Raw genomic sequence first — 20,068 nt, 5'->3', positions numbered from 1 at the left:
GGGATAATTCCGCAGGTATTGATTAGCGGAGATTGAGTGACGACTCCGGAGATTTGAAGTCGTTCGTATCCTGTTCGTGGTGAGATTCTGGCGTGGATTTGTGTGAGAATTTGAGTGAATTTATTTGTGAGCTTTGTGAGAGTTGTGAGGATTATTACATTTTCCATCATATTGTAATGTCGAATTATAAATTTGGTTTGTAATAATCGGTTTGACTGAGTTGTATTTGGAACTCAGAGATGATCCGCTGTGCATGTTAAATGATTTCAACTTCTTGAGATTGTTTTTGGTGTTCTAACGACTTTGAAATTTTGAGTTTTTAGGCTCGAAATTTTAGGGTCGTTAAAATATATATATTAATATGGCTGAATTTTTATTCATTCTATATATATAAGTAGCAGTAGTTGAAATGCTTCTTTACCATAAGGATGATAAAAGTGAAGTTACTGTAGTCTGGTGTATCCCATTGAAGATGTGAACTTTGGGATTTTCAACCATCGGTGACGAAATCGACTGAATCCATGGATTCTAATCCGGGATCGGATTCTCTTGATGGTCCTGCTGAATTTATTACATCTTTGTTTAAGGCCAGTAAGTTTTGGTAGATTGGCTATCCTTATCGTACACTTGAATCCTGCATTTGCTTTAGTGTATCAACGATGAGTTATAATCAGATCTTAAACTTGCAATGATGTTAAGTACTAGTGCATCCTAGTTCTGCAACATAAGCAATTTATATAATCAAAGATTTAGTTGATGAGTTTATCTAGGTTGTCTATTAGAAGCTGAAGTCATCACTCATCAGCTAGCCACCATATGATAATTTTTTTACTGGTCATCTCTTTCCTTGATAGCTCTATTATAGTCCTACTAATTGTGATTTTTAAGGATATAAGCTCAATATACCTCGAACCTTGCCGCTTCGCTTCTTTTCCTCATCTTCTACTTTTATGTTGGGCTTATGAAGGAGCTGCAAGTGTGTAGAACGCAGGTTAATGTTCTTTTCTATTAGGGTAAGTGATCAAAAATGTCTTAAATATGACACAAGGAAAGAGAAACTATACTGCACACAGTAAGTCTTGAGTTGCTTTAGTATCTAAACATGTATATCTGTTCAGTACCTCAACAAATCCCTCCAAACGCTTTCTCATCCTTCTCTGGATAAAACTTCTGGCACTCTGTTTAGATAATCTAGTCAGCTAAAGGTGTAATAAATCTAATTACCTATCTAAAATATATAGCGGATAATATTCACGGCAAAGAAAAACACACACAGAATAAGATAGAATGTTACCTTTACATGGAATTTAACATAGGCATAGAAATTCAATAAGCTCCATACTGTGCCATACTGTGGAGTTTTTTACCTTTGACATGCCGCGGGTAAATCTCTGTAAATCAGTTAATACCAAATGGCTTAGGTGAGTCTACTCAATCTTTATCTTGTATGTGGAAAACAAGTCATAACTAAAAGTCTAAAGAGATTACTGTAGCTGGTGTAATAATTCAAACCAGCAAGTTATGGGATTAAAAAAAGGTGATTGCTCTTCCATTGTAACTTATTGCCGGATAATCAGTAGGGAAGTTCTAAAGCACTTTCTGTTCGTATATGTGTAGACTATCATTTAATTACTTATGTGGTTTTTGCATTAAAAATATTGGGGAATATGCATATACCAAAAGACACAAATCCTCCTGTAGTGCTCAAATCTTCAAAAAGTTCCCCTCTTAACTCTGGAGGTGGAATTGGTGACCAGCAACAATGAGGTGCTTTGGCCCATTTTTCAGAGCTTCCAACATCCATCAGCTCCTGTCATTCCCCAGAAGGTGATGAAAACAGAAAATCGATGAAAAAGAAAAAAAAAACATTATTTCAAGGATTAGCTATAGAGCTGTCATCTAATCAGTAGTCTTGATAGAAAAATCTGTAGTTCACTATCTAAACCAGAGACCTGAAAGAAGGTTGTTGCTATTATAACATCTGGCTTGTCTTTAAATTGTATTGGGAATACTGCTATGATTTTCTGTGGCTGCAAAACCGAAAATAAATAACTGATCAGAGAAGCTCATGCATATATAGTTGCTGAAAATCTAACTAAAATTCGTTTACTGCATATTTATGATCAGGTAGGGTGGTTTTTGGCCATGCTAAATAAATGTATCAATGTAGCCGTCTTAGAAATGCATAGATTTAAATCAGGTATAGACATTTAATTATCTCATGTTTCTGACTGCATTTCTCATTTTCTGGAAATTTCTCAATATGCTAGAAAGACCCTTTTGATCGATATAAGGAATTAAATGTGTCTAGCTAAGCCTCTGACTCGGTACAATAATTCATTAGGACTTACACCAGCTCACATGAAGCAATTATGAACATGTGGATTACAAATACATATGGCATAAGAACCTCACATATCATTGCTACTGCATGTGTGTTCATCTTTCAAGTGACAAGCATTTTTATTCTGCTCTACCATTTTGTCTATCAGTACCTTATTACCTGTCTAATGATGAAGAAAGGCTCACTTGGGCGATACACAAGCTTGATTGGCTTATACATCCCTTGAAATGAATCGTGGGAATTGACATTCGTCAAAATTTCTTTCAGCTGAGAACTTAATATTGTTGCTTGCACAGCAGAAAGTTCAGGTATTATCTTTAAAGAATCTGGAGAAAGAAAATGAAGTTCATAAATAGAATTATGAATAATATGCTCATTAATTTATTGAATAACTCTTTCGGCATACTGATTTCTGTTCAATGCATTTTCATAATTTCCTTAGGCTCCTTTAGCCAACCTACTAGTTGGAAGAAAAGGAATGCTAGTCGTCTACAGTGATCCACAGATTACGATATGATCGATTATTTCAGTAATCCCAGATGGTTATTTCAAATAAGTTTGCGTTGCAAAGGACTAAAGAAACTTGCTCCTGTATGTCTGGAGTACTACAAAGTTCGAAAAATGATGCCTCCACAAGTGATACAAAGCGACTATCCAAGGTCAACAATCTGCTTTTAGTTCTTTCTTTTTAATGTGATAAGAGTAAAAACGTAAGATTAGACTCTTTTGCTGTTTTTCTCTTCTGTATCAAATTCTTATAAGTTTCCAGTCCACCCTGTTGTTCATTAGCTTGTTTCATCATCTCTCCTCTCATGTATGCATCTAAACAGGATTTAAAAATACTTGGCGGTTGGTTCTATTATGTCAGAGTTTCTGTTTAATGAACTAATTCCTGATTTACTGAAAACATAAGTGCTAATGTAACAGCAAAGCAGTCGATGCATACTACTTATGAAGAAAAATATATCCATATCTTAACAGATAATATGATTAAATGTTTGTAAGTATTGATGAGGCAACATGAAGGGTCATCAAACCTTTCCCGTTTGGCAGTATAGAAAAATCAAGCTTTAAGGTTAGCTGGTATCCTTCTTTTGCTGGTTGCCTGGTTCCATGATCTCAATAACATCAGGACAAATTGCTGTTACCATCTGTTTGGTATGAAGTGAAATCCCATATGGCAATAGGACTTCTTGGGAAAGTAGTGGAGTTGATATTGACAAGTATGTATTGTATTCATCTGAAGTTGATGACTGTTACATTACAGGATAAAAATCAGGAAGGTTCTCAAAAGAGCTTCTGAAATTTATAAATTTCTTTGTTTACTACGATCACCAATTATTAACGTACTAAGGCATTTCACAAAGATTGGATTTGAAAGGAAAATGAGAACCTAGTTTCCTATGTTGTTGTAAAAAGAAAGTGCATTTAACTCTTTTACAGCTAGTTTTCATTATCATGCATTGTGTCTGACATATGCATATTAGATCACGATATAAGTTTTACTACATACCTCTATCCTCAGTGTGATTCACAAACTTCACATTGACTAAGTAGCTTTGAAATTCATATATGCTGCGGTACTTATCATGATATTCAATTTCAACCATCTGTTTAATGTTGTTCTATCGAAGGCTGCTATAGTCTATAGGTAAGGAAGCAGAAACTGAAGCTCAACAGGGAAAAGTGAACACAATGATCCACATATATTTTGGGCATACTGTAGAGTTGTGTACCTGGATATGGTATTCCACAGACCCAAATTCATACAAGTGATGATCAATCTCTGTGGACTTGTCGGCACTGCTGTGAAAGCAACAGTAAAGTATCAGTATTGCACGATCACTGAGGTTTGAGCTTTTGATTGTATCCTTCATTTTCATTACTCAGCATATCAAAAACAAAGATATCGAGACTATAATATATGCCTCTGCTTTCAGAGTTTAAATCTTTATTTTCCTCATAAGCATAGAAAGTTATTCACTTTGAAAATTGGAACCATATCATATTCAAACCGTAATGACTATAACAAGTTTCTCTTATAATGGTAGACGTTTTATTGAAAGTCAGTGATACCCATTGTTTGGTGATCATAAAGCAAGTTCATTAATATGGGTAAACTGCAAGCATGGTTATCATTTTAACATCTATGTAACTATTTAAGACAGATTATTAGGTATGATTAGTAGCCCTACATGCTTGCTGACTATGTATCTAGGTAGCACATATAGATCCCCCTCCTATTCCGGCAATGTGAGAACGAAAACTGAAATGTACTTACCGGTATAGTTTGAGCAGGATTTCCTTCAAAGCTGGAGAGGCCCTCTCTAAATATGCCATACTGAGAGATATTCACTTTCTCATCACAAATAAGTGGTAGCATGTATGGTGTGTTATATACAATGTTACATGCTTTTTTGTATATAACACCATACTGAGAGAAAGTGACACTCCGAGGGGCGAAGTGACACATAAAGCGTTCCCAAGAGGTGTAGGAATCAATCCTAGCATCTCCACTACCGAACTAGCAATAAATGAATGCGATGCTCCCGTATCGAACAGTACTCTAGCAAGGTAGTCAAAAAGTGATAATGTACCTTCCACCCCTGTGTCTCGCTGACCCACTGCGAACACTCTAGCTTGGCCTGCTAGTAGCTGTCTCTGCGGCCGTTCCTGTCTACCCGGAAGTGGTCGGGTACAATCTCGAGCTATGTGTCCCACTTGCCCGCACCGGTGGCAGCCTGCTCTCTTCGGTTTCGGACATGCTGAAGCGTAATGTCCCATCTCATTGCAGCCATAACACCTCACTGCTGCTAATGGTCTGACTGGTGCTGCTCTGATAGCTAGGGGTGGTGCCCTTGTCGGGGCCTGATAGTGGGATCTTGGCCTCTTCCATGACCTATCCTTCGGCCCTGAGTGCTCGCTGCCTGTATAGACTGCCTTGCCTTTTCCCTTTGCATCTCTTTTCCCCACATCACCTGCTTGAGTCTTCTCTGCTTGCTCCAAGCTCACAGCACTCTCAAATATCTGCTCCCTCGAAGTCAGGCAAAGGACTGATATCATGGTCTTGTACTCTTGCTTCAGCCCACGTAGATACTTCTGAGCCAAAGAGATCGCACTCATAGGCCTGACATACCGGTACAGCTGCGAAAATCGAGCATCATACTCTCTAACGGTCATGTCTCCCTGTACCAGTGCCAGAAAATCAAGCTCCATGTTCTCCTGTACGGAGACTGGAAAGTATTTCTCTCGGAAAAGGCCAGTGAAACCCTCCCATGTGAATGTAGCCACATCCACTGTCTGTCTCATGCTCTTCCACCAGTCTAGAGCATCATCTCTTAGAAAGAAAGTAGCTATCTTTCTCTTCTCCATCGATGTGCACTCTATCATCTCAAAATATGTCTCCATGCCCTCGATCCAATGATCAGCTACCATATGATCTAGTCCACCATGAAAAGTAGGCGCTGACAGTGCATTGATATCCTTGATCAGCTTCAACACTCGTCCATCATCTCTAACCGCCGCAGCAGGCTCAACCTGCTCTTCCTGTGGAGTAGCCTCCTCATAAAGGTTCTCCACGTTGCGGACTCGGCCTGTGGTCCTACCTCGACCTCGGCCTCTCGCCCGTCCTCGGCCCTTATCAGCGTTCATCACCTTCAAACAACGAAACACTTAGTCAATACTTGTGAAATCTCGAATTCAACTAAAACAGATTCAATAGGTATTAATATGAAATTTCAGGATAAAATGAATCATCGAAGTATCATCACGATACTTCTCAGAGGACCAAACCATTAGGTATGGCTCCTAAAACACTCTCGCGTACCCGACGACATATCAATACCGAGGAGCATGTGATGGGTGCCCGCCTGCAGTCGGATCATCGCTCCCGGATGATATTGAAAATCGCCAAATACGCACTTAGGCTCTGATACCCACTGTAACGACCCCAAAATTTCGAGCTTAAAAACTCAAAATTCTAAAGTCGTTAAACACAAAATAATCTCAAATAATTCGAAATCATTAAAGTGTAACAGCGGATCAATTCTGAGTTCTCAATACAACTCAGACAACCAATTATTACAACCCAAATTTATAATCCATACATAAAATGGAAATGTAATAATCCTCACAAATCACTCACAAATCTCACAAATAAAAGTACACAAATTCTCGCACACAAGTCCACGCTAAAACCTCACCACAGTAGGATACGAACGACTTCGAGCCTCTGTAGTCGTCACTCAACCTCCACTAATCAGCACCTGCGGAATTATCCCCTACACCATCGAATTGGTGCACCGGGATTGTAAACACAAACCCGGTAAGCTTATAGCTCGTATGAGTAAAATCAAATATAATTCGCATATCAAAATATACGAAAAATCAAAAATCAACAATATAAATGCCCTCATGAGTCAATGGACAGCCCATCTGGTTGTCCCAAAAGAATATGAAATGAAACGCTCATGAGAAAATTAAGTAACCCTTCTGGTTACCCAAATGCATTTATAATACGGGTACCAAGAACGCTGGTACACATCTGTTACCCCTCTCGTAATACACCGCTGATATTGGATAGCCACCCGCTACCCAACATCCAAATAAACTGAGTACCCATGAGCAGATAACCACCTGTTACCTCACATGCAGTACTAAGGCAGACAGACTAGAGCTCTAACTGTATCGTAACTTTCGCCCGGCCAAAGGCTAGGTTCCGCCTTGCCACACATGTACAATAATCTCACATCATATTGTACCAAATATCACGTCCGAAGACAAATCACATATTTTAACAATCTCCGTGTTAAAATCACGTACAATAATCACACATCATATTGTACGTTTCAGAATTATGCTCGATATAATCACAATAAAAATCATAACAGTATATTATATAGCAAACTATATATATTCGTACTTATTTACCATTTATACAATATATATATAGTCCACTATATCCTATACATATCATATTTCACAAACACATGCTCACTACACAATTTCGCGTCATTGAAATGACCATTTCTAATGGATTAATAACAGTATATAACATAATGAACTATATATATATGTACTTATTACCTTTTATACAGTATATATGTAGCCCACTATATTGTATACATGTTTGTAATTCATTATTAAATACTCTTGCAAAATATTGAATCACCGCGAGGGTAGATTCATAAATATGTGAGATTTTACTCACCTTATCGACTCGAGCGTAATTCCACAATTCCCGATGATAATTCCTTTCCTCGAATTAACGATCACCTTGAAAAGATAAGAAAAGAATTTAGAATCGTTTCGTAAACCTTTAAATGCCGAAACAGTAATAATCGGTTACTGTTCAGCAATCTTCGGTTTTTACGAAGTTACTGTCCAGTGTTACTATTCACGGTTACCGTACAAATACACAATAATATGTATTTCTGTACGTATAAATATTATATACGTATTTCTGTACTTATAAATATTATATACGTATTTCTGTACGTATAAATATTATATACGTATTTCTGTACGTATAAATATTATTTACGTATTTCTGTACGTATACGTACTATTTAAATGTAAATACAATCTTAGTAAATAAAATTTACTAATTACCTTTTACAAATTACTTTTTACATTTACTGAAAGTAATTTATATTTACATTTACCGCAGGTAAAAAATTAATTACATTTACCGTAGTAAATAAAATTTACATTTACATTTAAATAAATTACCAAAATACCCCTATCGGAAACACTGTCACACCGCCGCATGTGGCGGCGCGTGGGGCACACGCGCCACCCGCCGGCAGGCCGCGCGTGGGGCTCACTCGCCGACGCCACCAACGGCGCGTGACACGCCACCGCCGCCCCAAATCTCTCCTTTTCTTCCTCCTCTTCCTCCCCACGACCTCACACCGTGCCTAGCCCCCTCTACACGCCCACACGCGCCGCCTAAGGCGGCGGCATCTCTCTCCAAAATCCTCCTTCTCCGATCTCCTCAAACATGAATCAACCACCACAAAAATCACACCCAAACATCTAAACAACCTAATTAGGCTAACCCTCACCTCAATTCGATGATGGAGAGCTCGCCTTGAGCACGGTGGTGGCGAGGAGGATCGGCGCTGCGACTTGCAGAGGCTGTGGCGACGTCGGGGGTCCTCACGGGGCGACGTGCTGGCAGGCTGGAGGGTGACTGCCTAGGTCCTCGCGAAGTCGATGAACTAGGCGGTGCAGGCCACGGAGAGCTGGTGGTGGCAGATCGGCGAGAGGAATTCGAAGGGGGAAGAAGGAGAGTCGGGCCGAGAGAGAGAGAGAGAGAGAGAGAGAGAGAGAGAGAGAGAGAGAGAGAGAGAGAGAGAGAGAGAGAGAGAGAGAGAGAGAGAGAGAGAGAGAGAGAGAAAGAGAGAGAGAGAGAGAGAGAGAGCGGCGGAAATGAAGGGTTTCCTGTTATGGAAACCCTAGTTAAAAAAAATCCTTTTTATACTAGTTTCCAAATCGGAAACTAACTTCCGACGCGAATAACTTTTACGTACGATATCCGTTTCGGACGCGTCACATACTCACGAACTCGTATCGACGAGCTCTACAACTTTCATGAAGAAAGTTTTCGCAACCGAGTGACGGAATAAAAGTCGATAAAATCGTTCGGAAACGTAACGTTTTTCGAATAATCGTTCCTAAAACGTTTCCGTTTTTCGTTTCAAAGTATCGCAACCATCACATTCGTTTTTAAATCAAACTTCACAACTTAAAAGAATTTAAATTGAACCAAATATTATTTTGAAATTTTAGGGTTATTACAGAATTCGATCCCAGTTGAATGCCAATTTTGTAAATATATTATGTGGCCAGCAGCAGTTAGTACGTTCGGCCAAGCTAGGGAAATAAAGTTGGGGGATTGGGGCCTTGGGAGATGCTTGTTGAAAACCCTAAACCAGAAGAGTTGGCTATTGAATGTCATCGCCTAATTCCTTACCAAATTACATCAATGAAGAAAAAAATGTAATGATATTGACGCTTTATAGGAGATGCAGTGATTATGAGACAAAGCTATGTAATATGTAATAAAACGTTGCACACCCTAAAAAAATCTTGTGAAGATAGAAAATAGACAAATTTGCTCGCCACACAGTATTGGAATTCAAAGAGATGCAGCATCCGAATTTGGATTTCGAGAGAAAAGCAAAAACACATTATTTTTTAGAGATGCTATGTATAATATATCGATGTAGTTGATTACAAAGAAAATCGAAGATAAAAAAAAATTAAAAAGAAGATTAAAGTCACATATAAGAGGGGTTTTTTTTTTATGTTTGTTCATATATCTCAAGTTTCATATGGACAGATAGAGTAGTCGTGTGTGGACAAATTTTGAAAAAGTGGTGGTTCGTCACAACCTAAAGAACCTCCTTATTTATGTACTCATAACTCATTCATGCATATTAAACTCTCATTTTCCAAAAGGACCACCTTAATTTTGTTTTCTAACTATCTAGAAACTTCCTTATTATTATTTTTTTATTACCAACAAAAAACTATCTAGAAACCTCATGATCTTTTTTTTAATATTAATCAGAGTGAGATAGAAACCATTTGAGTTGTATTAGAGAGTTAGTAAGTAGCAAAATCAAACTAAATCCTCATGTGTTCATTACTGAGCCGCAACAAATTGTGAGTTTTCTACGTAGTTACCTTACATTAAAGACAAAAACAAAAAGGGTAGTTAGTTACCAGAAGCCGCCAATTCCTTTACCTTTTAGTGTCCGTATATCTGAAAATTCTTCCCTTCAATGGGTGAAGGTTCACAGTCAATAAATTTTACTAACGTGACAGCACCACAACCACAAATTTAGGTCAATCCTTTTATTTGACCAACTGAGTTTTGTTCGTGTGTTATTGAACTAAAGTAAACACCACGCGCGCCCTATGCAAATATGATATTCTTGTTTCAAAAATCTGCACATGGTCCCCACCTATCTCTTCTTCCTTTATCATTCTATCAAAACGAAACTACATCTGATAGTGGTTAATCCTCCTTCTCAACCTGATGTCACCCAAATGACGGTTGAGATCTTGCGATGAATTTAATCAACGGTCCAGATGTAAATTTACTTTTAAACTACTTCTTTGGATAATACTCATTAAGAACAATGTCATAAAAATTATTTTGTGTGACTAGAACTTTTACACGAGTGGATAAAAATCTTACTACGTTGTTTGAATCTCCGAAAAAACCCAAAAAATACTAGCATACTCACTGGTAGCGTAATTTATTTAATACCATGGGATTATAAACTTGATTGTATATGTGGTGTGGATCTCCTATACAGATCAATTGTGTTTATGGTAAAATGTATTGATTGAGACTCAACAATGATAATTTTTTTATTAATTTGTTACCCTAGTCATATTTCACCATCGTGATTCACACCCAATAATCAAAATCACCAATTGTGAATTGTAATCATTTGAATAACAACATGCCTACTAATGTGGTATGACTTGTTTAAATGGTTTAATAGGTTATTTGTAAGTGTACATATTTGTAAACCAACTATATTGCAAATATGAAATTTGAATAACTTAGGATATGATTACTACATTGAGATATGGCTACGATAGAAAATTCATGAATTTTCGACTTGCGCCCACCCCTATATCTCATAAATAATACTTGAGTGAATAATAAGAGTTAAAGAGTTTAATATATATTACATATTATTGAAATGGTAATAAGAGTTCATTGCACGCTCTCATGCTGTGTTATATTAATAGTGGGTGAAGGTCCACTAAGTGAACTGAAGAACCTCCGCCGTATATCTACTTACAACAGCCGCCATTTCCTCTGTCACAACGACATTAACTACCCTACTATCCAATCCATTTTCACCACGTTGTGTTCTCACCTTACGTGTCACTCTAGAAAATAAAATATATATAGAGATCATTAGATGAAACTGAGCTCTGCAAATAAAGGAAGAGTTCGGTTACTATTTCCAGCTGACCCGTCTCATTCAGAACCAAAATAAATAAAAAACAGAGCCTTTGCTTTGTGTCTCTCATTATTATAATTATTAAGTTGGCACCCAATTTCGATTGGGGAGAAAAGAAGAAGGATCTAAAACCCATCTCTGAAACTCAAAAAAAATCCCCAACTGCTTCTTCTTCTTCTTCTTCTTCTTCATTAAGGGTTTCGATTTCTCCCCAAATTTGAATTAGTCCTTCATTTTTGGTGAATTCCAATCTGTACCCATTGCAATTGGAGCTCCGATGGTCGTTGACTTTTCGGGCAACGGCGATTCACGTCCCCGGCGACGGGAAAGATCCGACCTTTAGGGTTAGGGTTTCTGAGTTCGACAAAATTTTGGGGGTTTTTGTTGGTTTGGGTTGATTTGGGGATTTGAGGTGATTTTGGAGCTGGGTTTTGATTATTGGGGTTTGAGCTGGCGGAAAGGTTGAGGCTTTTGGGGGTGGGGCTGTTAATGGAGGCGGATGGGAAGAAGGAGGAGGAAGAGCAAAATGGAGGTGAGGAGGTGAGTTTGAGGAGTAGTGGGGAGTGTGGGAAGGCTGAGGAAATGGCGAATGGGGATGAGGATGGTGAGTCGAATACATTGTTGGCGCCAAGGAAAGGAGGGATGTCGAGGAAGACGAATAAGACGAGGAGGAAAGTGCAGTGGAATGATAGGAATGGGAATAAGCTTGTTGAGGTGTTAGAGTATGAGCCGAGGTAATGTTGCTTATATGGTTGTTGATATTTGTTGTGGTTGTGCTTGTGTAGTTTAGTTTTACTTGTTTGAGCTTTGGTAATTGGTTCTCGATATTTGTTATAATATGAACTTTTGTGCAGCTTAGAATTTGCCTAGATCAGGTTTGCATTATGCTCGATGCTGATATGTTATGTGAAATTTGTGGAAGTGTTCTCGTTCTTATTTTGGAATATGGAGACAGCTTGCTTTTTTTGGCCGTGTTAAAGTGTTGAGTATATCTGAATTGAATCAATTGATCGACACTTTCAAAACTGGAAGGCCTTAATTTATCATGTTTTATTTCTTAGATTTGTTAAGCTGGATTGATCAATTCTTAAGTGCTTGAGCTTAACCTATCTGTGTTTTTCTAACAAAGCTACTTTTCTTTGGCATGATCCATTATTGAATTAATTGGCTAGACTTAGGAATCAAAATTACAGGTGGGGGTCAGTGTACCCTTTCAATTGCAATGTTCTGTCAGCTAGCGTAGGTACAAGAATAACTGGTTTGGTTAGTATAACCGTCTTACAGTAATGGTGGGTTTCTCCTCTTTAGGATTTACGCTTTGGTCAGAGGATAATTAAAGGAATTTACCAAAAGTGGTACCCAAAATTACATTTTTGCACAGACATAGTATTCATGTAACGTACACAGAATATAATGTTTCTAAACTGCCACGTTTTGTGAATTTGGAATTCTTGGATGCCATATTTTATAAAACCCATTTCAGGGAATTTGTTAGGAGTGAATTCCGGTAACCAGTTGATCTTTTTTCGTACATCAAAACAAAACATAGACCCAGGCCAATCTCACGTATTTCAACCTTATTAAGAAAACATGGAACCCTGACCTGTCCTAATTTATGATGGTAGTTTACTTTGTTTTTTCTTTTATTCGGGGTGTTGTATTGCAGAGGGTTCCACAGTTCACCACGTTGGTTTCTCATTAATTGTTTTTTTACCTATGATGACAACTATTTCTAATTTTAACAACCAGCATTATTCATATACAGGGTCCATTCTTTTTCATTAGTCTCGTCTGATGACATTCCCAGTCAACTACCCTTCTTGAATTTGGCATTTTCATTTTAATTTACAGGCATCTACCCTGTGACCAGTATTCTCCTTTTTTCTTTTTCCTTTTTTTTTTTGGTAAATCTGTGGTATCTTCCTTTGTTATTGAAATTTTCTGTTGGCATAAGATCTTTCAAAAAGAGACTTTGCATCATTTAGAATGGACCACAGTATTATCTTTAGCATCTGATGTGAAATTTTCAGCCCATTGCAGTTCACCTAATTACTTGACTGGATATTGCTCTCATACATGAGTTGTTGTAATCTACTCTTCCTGCCCTCAAAGATTTATTTAATGTTGAGCTGGAAGGTTAGTAACATTAAGAATCATCATTTCAGGTTAGTGAGGTTACACTTGTGCCCAGTGTTGGTTGGTTGAATAATTAGGTGTTCTCTTCGTGTCAGTCTATAAATTCCACAAAGGACTGCACAACACAGCATCATTTCCATCTTGGCAGTCATTATTTGTTATAGATCACTTCCTAAGGAAATAGTTTTCAGTGCTGAAGGTCTTGTCATCTGATAAGCGTACTTTTATCTCATTAAGAACCTCACCTTTTAGAATGTAAGTATCATATTGTTAATTACATGTATGTGTGTGAATAGATGTGCTTGTGATAATTACCAAAGGATTTGGAGAAAAGACTGAAAGATAGGAAGTTAAAACAGACCAGTGGCAATTAAGTCTAAACCCTATGGGTCTTGGTCATCTTGAACATTGATTCTCAGCTCATAGGTTCTAGAGCTAAGTTATGCGCCTTTAGAAGACTCATTGTTGTGGTCTTTGGTTGTTAAGTTAAACTGCTGTATCAAATTAAAATATTTCTTATATGCTTAGAGCAGTTCATTCATAAAGCTTGAACTAACTGTTTTAAAATCATAACATATTGCGAGTGAAAATTAGGGGAAAATAGGGACTGGCCATTTTTGCGAGTAGGATTGCATTTTTCAGTACAAAACATCAGCTAGTCAATATGATGTTTCGTATGGCTATGCGTACAGATTGACATGTTTCTGAGTTCTTACTGTGTGATGTGGTATTTGGATAATTAAGAACATAGTCTTCTATCCCACTTATGAGCCCTGTATCAGTGTATCATTTTGGCTTGTCATGTGACTACTGAGAGTCTAAGACTGAGACAATGGGTTCCTTCATCTCTATGGTGTATTACAAAAAACCTAATACTGTATGTCTGGAATTCTGGAGAATCCTTGCATTGAAATGTCTCTTGATGTAGCCAACAATTGCCAGCTTATACGAGGCAGTGTTTGATTTTCATAAGAAGCAACTTTTTACCCTGTTAACGTTTCCTACATTAAAATTAATAGTCAGTGGCCTATCTACTTGTACCTGTAAAAATTAGAAAAGGAAATGACAAACAAGACTAAGAGTACCTTTTTGCAATATTAATTGCCCGAGTGTTCAATTGTTTTTCTAGTCACTCACCTTTGTTTCCTGTTTATGTGCAGCGATGTTAGTGACTCTGATGACGAAGATGTAGATACTTGCATATGTTTGATTATGTAGATATCATTCAGTAAATCAAGTCCGGATGTCTGCTGCATAAATCAACTAGGCATTCTATTCAAGCTGATTTTGATGATTCTGTACAAGTTGGCTCCGTTTTAACTGTGTTAAGGATGGACCAAAGTCCTGAAACCAAGACAAGGCAGTCTCCCATGTTTTGCAGCAAGTCCATAGTGCCATTTTTTTAAGGTTACATTGCACTGGGCCGTATTACAGCAAGAAATTCAAATTGAATTAGAGCCATCTTCCGGGAAAGAAAACAGATAGGGATAAAAGCAATACGGTGTCCAGAATATATGTATTATACTAAATACAGTTAATGTATGCTTTTGATTTTTGTTTTTTTCTCTTCTCTTGTTTTTCTCTTTTGTTTCCTTCAAGCTTTACCGTGCATATTACAAGCTTTTATGTATGTATTTTACAATAACAGGTTACTTTGACATCTTGTTCAGTTAAAGTTCTTCAATTCTGTGCTTTTTTCCCCTAATTTACTCCTTCAAAACTGGAAAGAAAGAACGAATATATATCCATATGCAATCCGACTATGAAATGAAACTATGACCATAAGCCAAAGAAATCTATAATTTGAACAAAGTGGATTTGCATGTTCCTGCGAGAATAGCATGTGGTTATATCGCTCAGGGTGAGGTGCAATTATTTTGCTATTTGTTTCATTGATAGAAATTCGAATATTCCAGTTACCACTTACCAGTAGTAGCTCCAATAAAGTGAAAAAGCCAAAATAAATTCTGAGGCTCTCAATGATTGACTTCATATGTAGAAAAGCTTTGTAGAGCTTGAGTTATTCTAAGAATTATAGTTGAAATTATTATCCTTAAAATGTTAGTTGAAATTGTTTTTATGAATTGACTGCTTCTACATCATATATTAATAGCGAATCTATACCCACTTATGATTATATGCTTCATCATTGGACATATGATGTACTCTCTATGCTGCATTATTAGGCATAAAGAATCTGAGAAACCATTCCACCAACTCATAGCCAACACCAAACACAAATAACTATAATCTTAGAGTTGAAATCAAAATTCCAAAGTATTTCGCACTTTGTAAATTACAAACCAAGTATCATTGGACATATGATGTACTCTCTATGCTGAATGATTAGGCATAAAGAATCTGAGAAACCATTCCACCAACTCATAGCCAACACCAAACACAAATAACTATAATCTTAGAGTTGAAATCAAAATTCCAAAGTATTTCGCACTTTGTAAATTACAAACCAAGTATTTGGAAGGACTTATGTAACCTTTTACTGTTGAAATCTTACACAAACGGTTGAGAAAATCTACCCAACAAAATCTTCATATACAACATAATTGAAAGAATCAGATGCAAAATTCCTAGACAACAATCTTCCAAACATCACACTATGCAAAATGTGCAAGCTATAGGACCAAAAGGCAGCCCCAAATGAACTTCCTGATGTGCTAGAGAACCAAATAGCAGCTTCAAATAAACTTCTGAGGAATATCCTCCTTGATCAATTTCGATATACAAAATGTAACTGAGCTAAAGACTGATGATCATTCTCTCCATAAATTGCCTTATTTTTCCCTTATCCAACTCGAAAGGCTGGCGTGGACTGGGATTTCTCGCAATAGAGGTTTGGACTGGTTGCAACTTGATCTGCTGTATGCAAATATTGGTTCTTGAAATGATGGCATATTCTCCTTTTGCTGCTTTGGTACTACTACCTTTGCTTTGGCTGCTTTCCACTGACTCAAATTCTCAATTGGACTCAACACAGAATGTGCATATGGGATATTTTCCTCAACATTCATATTCCACCTGCATGATCCCAGTTCTCCGTTTATAGATGAAGATATGCTTTGCTTAGGAAACCCTTCTTGGCTCATTCTTGGATCATCTATATCACTGTCACCATCACAGTAATCATCATCCCCATAGTAATCCTCGTAATCACTGTCTTCATCTGCTACATAGTCCTCTTCTTCATAGCTGTCGTAGCTGTCTCGCACATTTTGGTACCTGTGGTTTGAAGGAAATAACCCTATTGATGATGTCAATGCAGTTGAAGCCCTCTTAGATGCTGACGTAGATGAACTTCTTTTCGACACTTCCTGCTCATTGTTGTCAACTTCTTCCTCCACCTCACTCTCCAAAAACTCATGATCATTCGAAATAGGCTCGTAGGTCTGGACATTCAGATTGAAGCTGACTTTCTTCCTGATCTTCGTCGCCTCTTTCGGCTCGTCTCTAGAACAACAAATATTCAAAAACTCATAAACCCTGAAGTCTACTCCTCATATTAACACAATGTATGGAAAAATATAAGTAAGAACTGACCTGAGCAGTTTACAACCTGCAGTATTGAGACTCCTTTTCCTACCATCAAGTCCGATTATTGCGAGAGATGATGAGTCCAATGCTACATAACTCCCACGTCTCTGCAGCAAAAATAAACCCAAATGTAGCTTAGTGTGACACTCACCGGAAAAGTAACAATAGATGCTGAGGATTAAGTAAGAGAATATGTACATAGTCTCCACCAGCTGCAGCAACTCGGTTGGAAAGTCGTCGTCTCCTTCGCTTCTTGGAAATGCCAAAGCAGGCAAGGAAGCACCCCATTAGAAGAAGGCCCTGCAGCTCAGTCTCTGAGGAATGTGGACTGAGATTCATATAGAAGGAGAAGTGACGGTGGTAGTCATGGGAATTTTAAACCAGGATTCGGGCTCCAACGGTTTTTGAAAATAGTAACGTTGGAGAGTGGCAATGATGAAAGCTGTGTGTGTGTCTGGTGGGTGCACGAGATTAATATAAGAAAGAAACAAAGACAAAAGCTTTGTCTCACCTTGTTTAATTTTTGGTTTTAACTTTTGGCCTGGTGAGAATTTATGAATGAGAGACAGCCATGTTGTTTGAATGTTTTCAAGCTTGAACAAGGTAGCCGTTGGCCATGTTTTGAGATTTGAGTAATGTCGATCGAGTACACATTGGTCACGTTACTGACCGCCGCAGTTCTTCGTTTCGTCCGATTTAGTTGAAACTTGCTTTTTTGAGAATGATATCTAGAAGTTGAACCTTGCTTGATATCTAGCTACATTATATTATGATGTAGCACATTAGTTAGAGGAAGTTTATGATCATTATTTAGAGATAAAGAACACGAGTTTGAATCTCTCGTGTATGTAATACCAATACGTCTTGCCGATTATAAGTCCAACAAATTTGAAGTCATGAAATTATTAATTAATTTATTTTTCATAATTTAAACATAAATTTAAGACAACATTGTCAAAAGGGAGCTTCTATTCATACCTCTAAAAATGGTATTTAGACCTCTTTACTAAGTAGACCTCCATTTTGCTTTTATAAATACTTAAAATACTATTTATACCTCCAAAATTTTCCTAAAATGCCCATTATCTAATTTGATATATCAAATCATACTACTATCTATTAATTTCTTTCCTATTCTATTTCAAATTCATTTATTTTATACAACTCGAAAAATGCATTATAATCACACAAACTATCTTTTCGAATTAATTAGATCACCCTTCCACTCGTTTTGTAAATTCATAATAAATTGGTAAACTATATTTTTCATTCATTGATGGTAAAATCAACGTATATGAAATATTTTAACCTCTAATTAATGATTTTTTTCATCAATGTATATGAAATATTCTAACCTCTAATGAACAAGTTTTATTTTTTTGGCTCAAATCGAAGTTTATGAGAAATTATAAGTAGTTATATAGTTTATACATTAAATCGTCCACATTCAATTTGATGTTCATCGACGACATTAAATTTTAACTAATGATGTTTATTAAAAAGGAAGGTAATCAATTAAATCATTTAATGTAATTTGATATCCCATTTTGGATTGTCTAGCAATAAATATAAAAGATAATTATCTACATTTGTATTTTATAATAGATAAGTAAAGAATTATTTCCCTTTTGTATTTTTATTGTTATATGTTTTTTTGGTAATTTCATATGCATTGACTAAATCAAAACTATATAGGAAAAAAATAGAGGTCCAAGTGCCATTTTAGGAGGTATGAATAGAAACTCAAAATGCATCATGAATTTGGTTCAAATTATTAATTTACATCCCGAAATTGTACATGCGAAAATTTGTCTCCTCAATTTGGCAAAAACTGTCGATTTGCACACTCACCATTAAATTTAATATTTTTCATCCAATTTGTGGTCACATGTCATTCACATGATGAACATTTTTGTTATTTAATATTTATTTCATTTTTTAATGATAAAATGTACAAGGAATTTAAGTTTTGTATAATTATATTTACTCATTCATTCATTCACTTCACAATATTTATATTTCTTGATAATTTTTTTTCCAAAATAACGATGCATAATTACGACTATAAGTGAAGAACTAAAACTAATTAATTACGTCTATAGTCTCTAGCAATTGTCAAGTTTACTTCCAAGGTTTTGTCGTTTCAGAGATTTGAGTTTTGTCTTGTGTCCTCACTTAATTTATTGATGATGAATGTTAAGTGTACTAGTGGGGAAAAAATGTTAAGAAAGAAAGAAAGAATATCATGAAGTAAATGAGTGAACACATATAATTGTACAAATATTAAATTCCTTGTGTTTTTTGTTATTAAAATTAAATAAATATTAAATAACAAAAATGTCTGTCATGTGCATGACATGTGACCACAAATTGACAGTTTTTGCCAAGTTAAGGAGGTAAATTTTCGCATTTATAAGTTCAGAGTGTAAATTGATAATGTAAGCCAAATTCAAAGTATATTTTAGCAATTTTGCCTAAATCTAATCAAAAAAGAGTTGAGCACGACTGATTACTAAATCACCTGATTATTTGAGCAAGACCGTTCTTAATCACAAAAAGGACTAACAAGTTTGTTTTGAAGGAATTTAATAGTTACCAAATCTACATTCGACATGGTAGTTTACTTTCTCAAAAATCTACATTCGACATACTTTTGAATTTTCCATCGTTGACACATTTTAAATCAGTGTGGTATCTGTGATAAACTTTTGATGTCAAAATATAATATTTTCGCTTATTTTAAAACCTGTTCAGTAAGTCAAGATTTTACTTTATCAATCGAGTAATGAACTATGCTAAATGTCTTATCAATCATTTGCAAATCCAAAGCTACATTGCTATCATATACACTAGCTAGGGCTAATAAGGTTAGGGGGGCATCAAAAACTTAATTGCTCCACATCTTTTATTGTTCTGACCTCAAGACATCAATGCTCCTCAATTAAAAAGTCTTCAAAGATGTGATTTTTATCTCCTACTAAATGTGCCTACTACTAATCTACCATGACTTCACATCATAGATGCTCTTAAACTCGCTACTCTCTCT

At 36.5% G+C, this 20,068-nt stretch overlaps 3 protein-coding genes across 3 annotated transcripts; 1 reads left to right on the top strand and 2 right to left on the bottom strand.

The window, feature by feature from the left end:
* Nucleotides 1-371: 371 nt before the first annotated feature.
* LOC126791232 (actin-related protein 2/3 complex subunit 2B) lies at nt 372-4,714 on the bottom strand. The gene is given in 12 exon segments (XM_050517652.1): nt 372-634; nt 907-970; nt 1,122-1,178; nt 1,295-1,348; nt 1,351-1,391; nt 1,678-1,810; nt 1,953-2,030; nt 2,504-2,670; nt 3,382-3,451; nt 3,454-3,597; nt 4,081-4,150; nt 4,626-4,714. Coding segments are annotated over 12 exon segments (1,128 nt in total). The 5' UTR covers nt 4,685-4,714; the 3' UTR covers nt 372-443.
* A 6,718-nt stretch (nt 4,715-11,432) lies between these two features.
* LOC126790749 (uncharacterized) lies at nt 11,433-15,149 on the top strand. The gene is made up of 2 exons (XM_050517093.1): nt 11,433-12,071; nt 14,634-15,149. Exons 1-2 carry the CDS (start codon nt 11,827-11,829, stop codon nt 14,689-14,691), a joined length of 303 nt encoding a protein of 100 aa, XP_050373050.1. The 5' UTR covers nt 11,433-11,826; the 3' UTR covers nt 14,692-15,149.
* Nucleotides 15,150-15,947: 798 nt separating this feature from the next.
* Nucleotides 15,948-17,437, bottom strand: LOC126791632 (uncharacterized). Its single transcript, XM_050518108.1, has 3 exons — nt 17,221-17,437; nt 17,029-17,129; nt 15,948-16,938 (listed from the first exon to the last, which is right to left on the bottom strand). Exons 1-3 carry the CDS (start codon nt 17,359-17,361, stop codon nt 16,266-16,268), a joined length of 915 nt encoding a protein of 304 aa, XP_050374065.1. The 5' UTR covers nt 17,362-17,437; the 3' UTR covers nt 15,948-16,265.
* Nucleotides 17,438-20,068: the final 2,631 nt, after the last annotated feature.

This window comes from Argentina anserina, chromosome 4, assembly GCF_933775445.1.
Source record: "Argentina anserina chromosome 4, drPotAnse1.1, whole genome shotgun sequence".
Lineage (NCBI taxonomy): Eukaryota > Viridiplantae > Streptophyta > Magnoliopsida > Rosales > Rosaceae > Argentina > Argentina anserina.
The sequence above is the reverse complement of the archived record's forward strand: the minus strand, read 5'-3'. Positions and strand labels throughout refer to the sequence as shown.

Coding starts and splice junctions, on each gene's coding strand:
- LOC126790749 (XM_050517093.1), top strand. CDS start 11,827: ATGGAGGCGGATGGGAAGAAGGAGGAGGAAGAGCAAAATGGAGGTGAG. Junction 12,072..14,633: donor GTGTTAGAGTATGAGCCGAG/GTAATGTTGCTT, acceptor GTTTATGTGCAG/CGATGTTAGTGACTCTGATG.
- LOC126791632 (XM_050518108.1), bottom strand. CDS start 17,361: ATGAATCTCAGTCCACATTCCTCAGAGACTGAGCTGCAGGGCCTTCTT. Junction 17,130..17,220: donor CTGCAGCTGGTGGAGACTAT/GTACATATTCTC, acceptor TTTTTGCTGCAG/AGACGTGGGAGTTATGTAGC. Junction 16,939..17,028: donor GCAGGTTGTAAACTGCTCAG/GTCAGTTCTTAC, acceptor TTGTTGTTCTAG/AGACGAGCCGAAAGAGGCGA.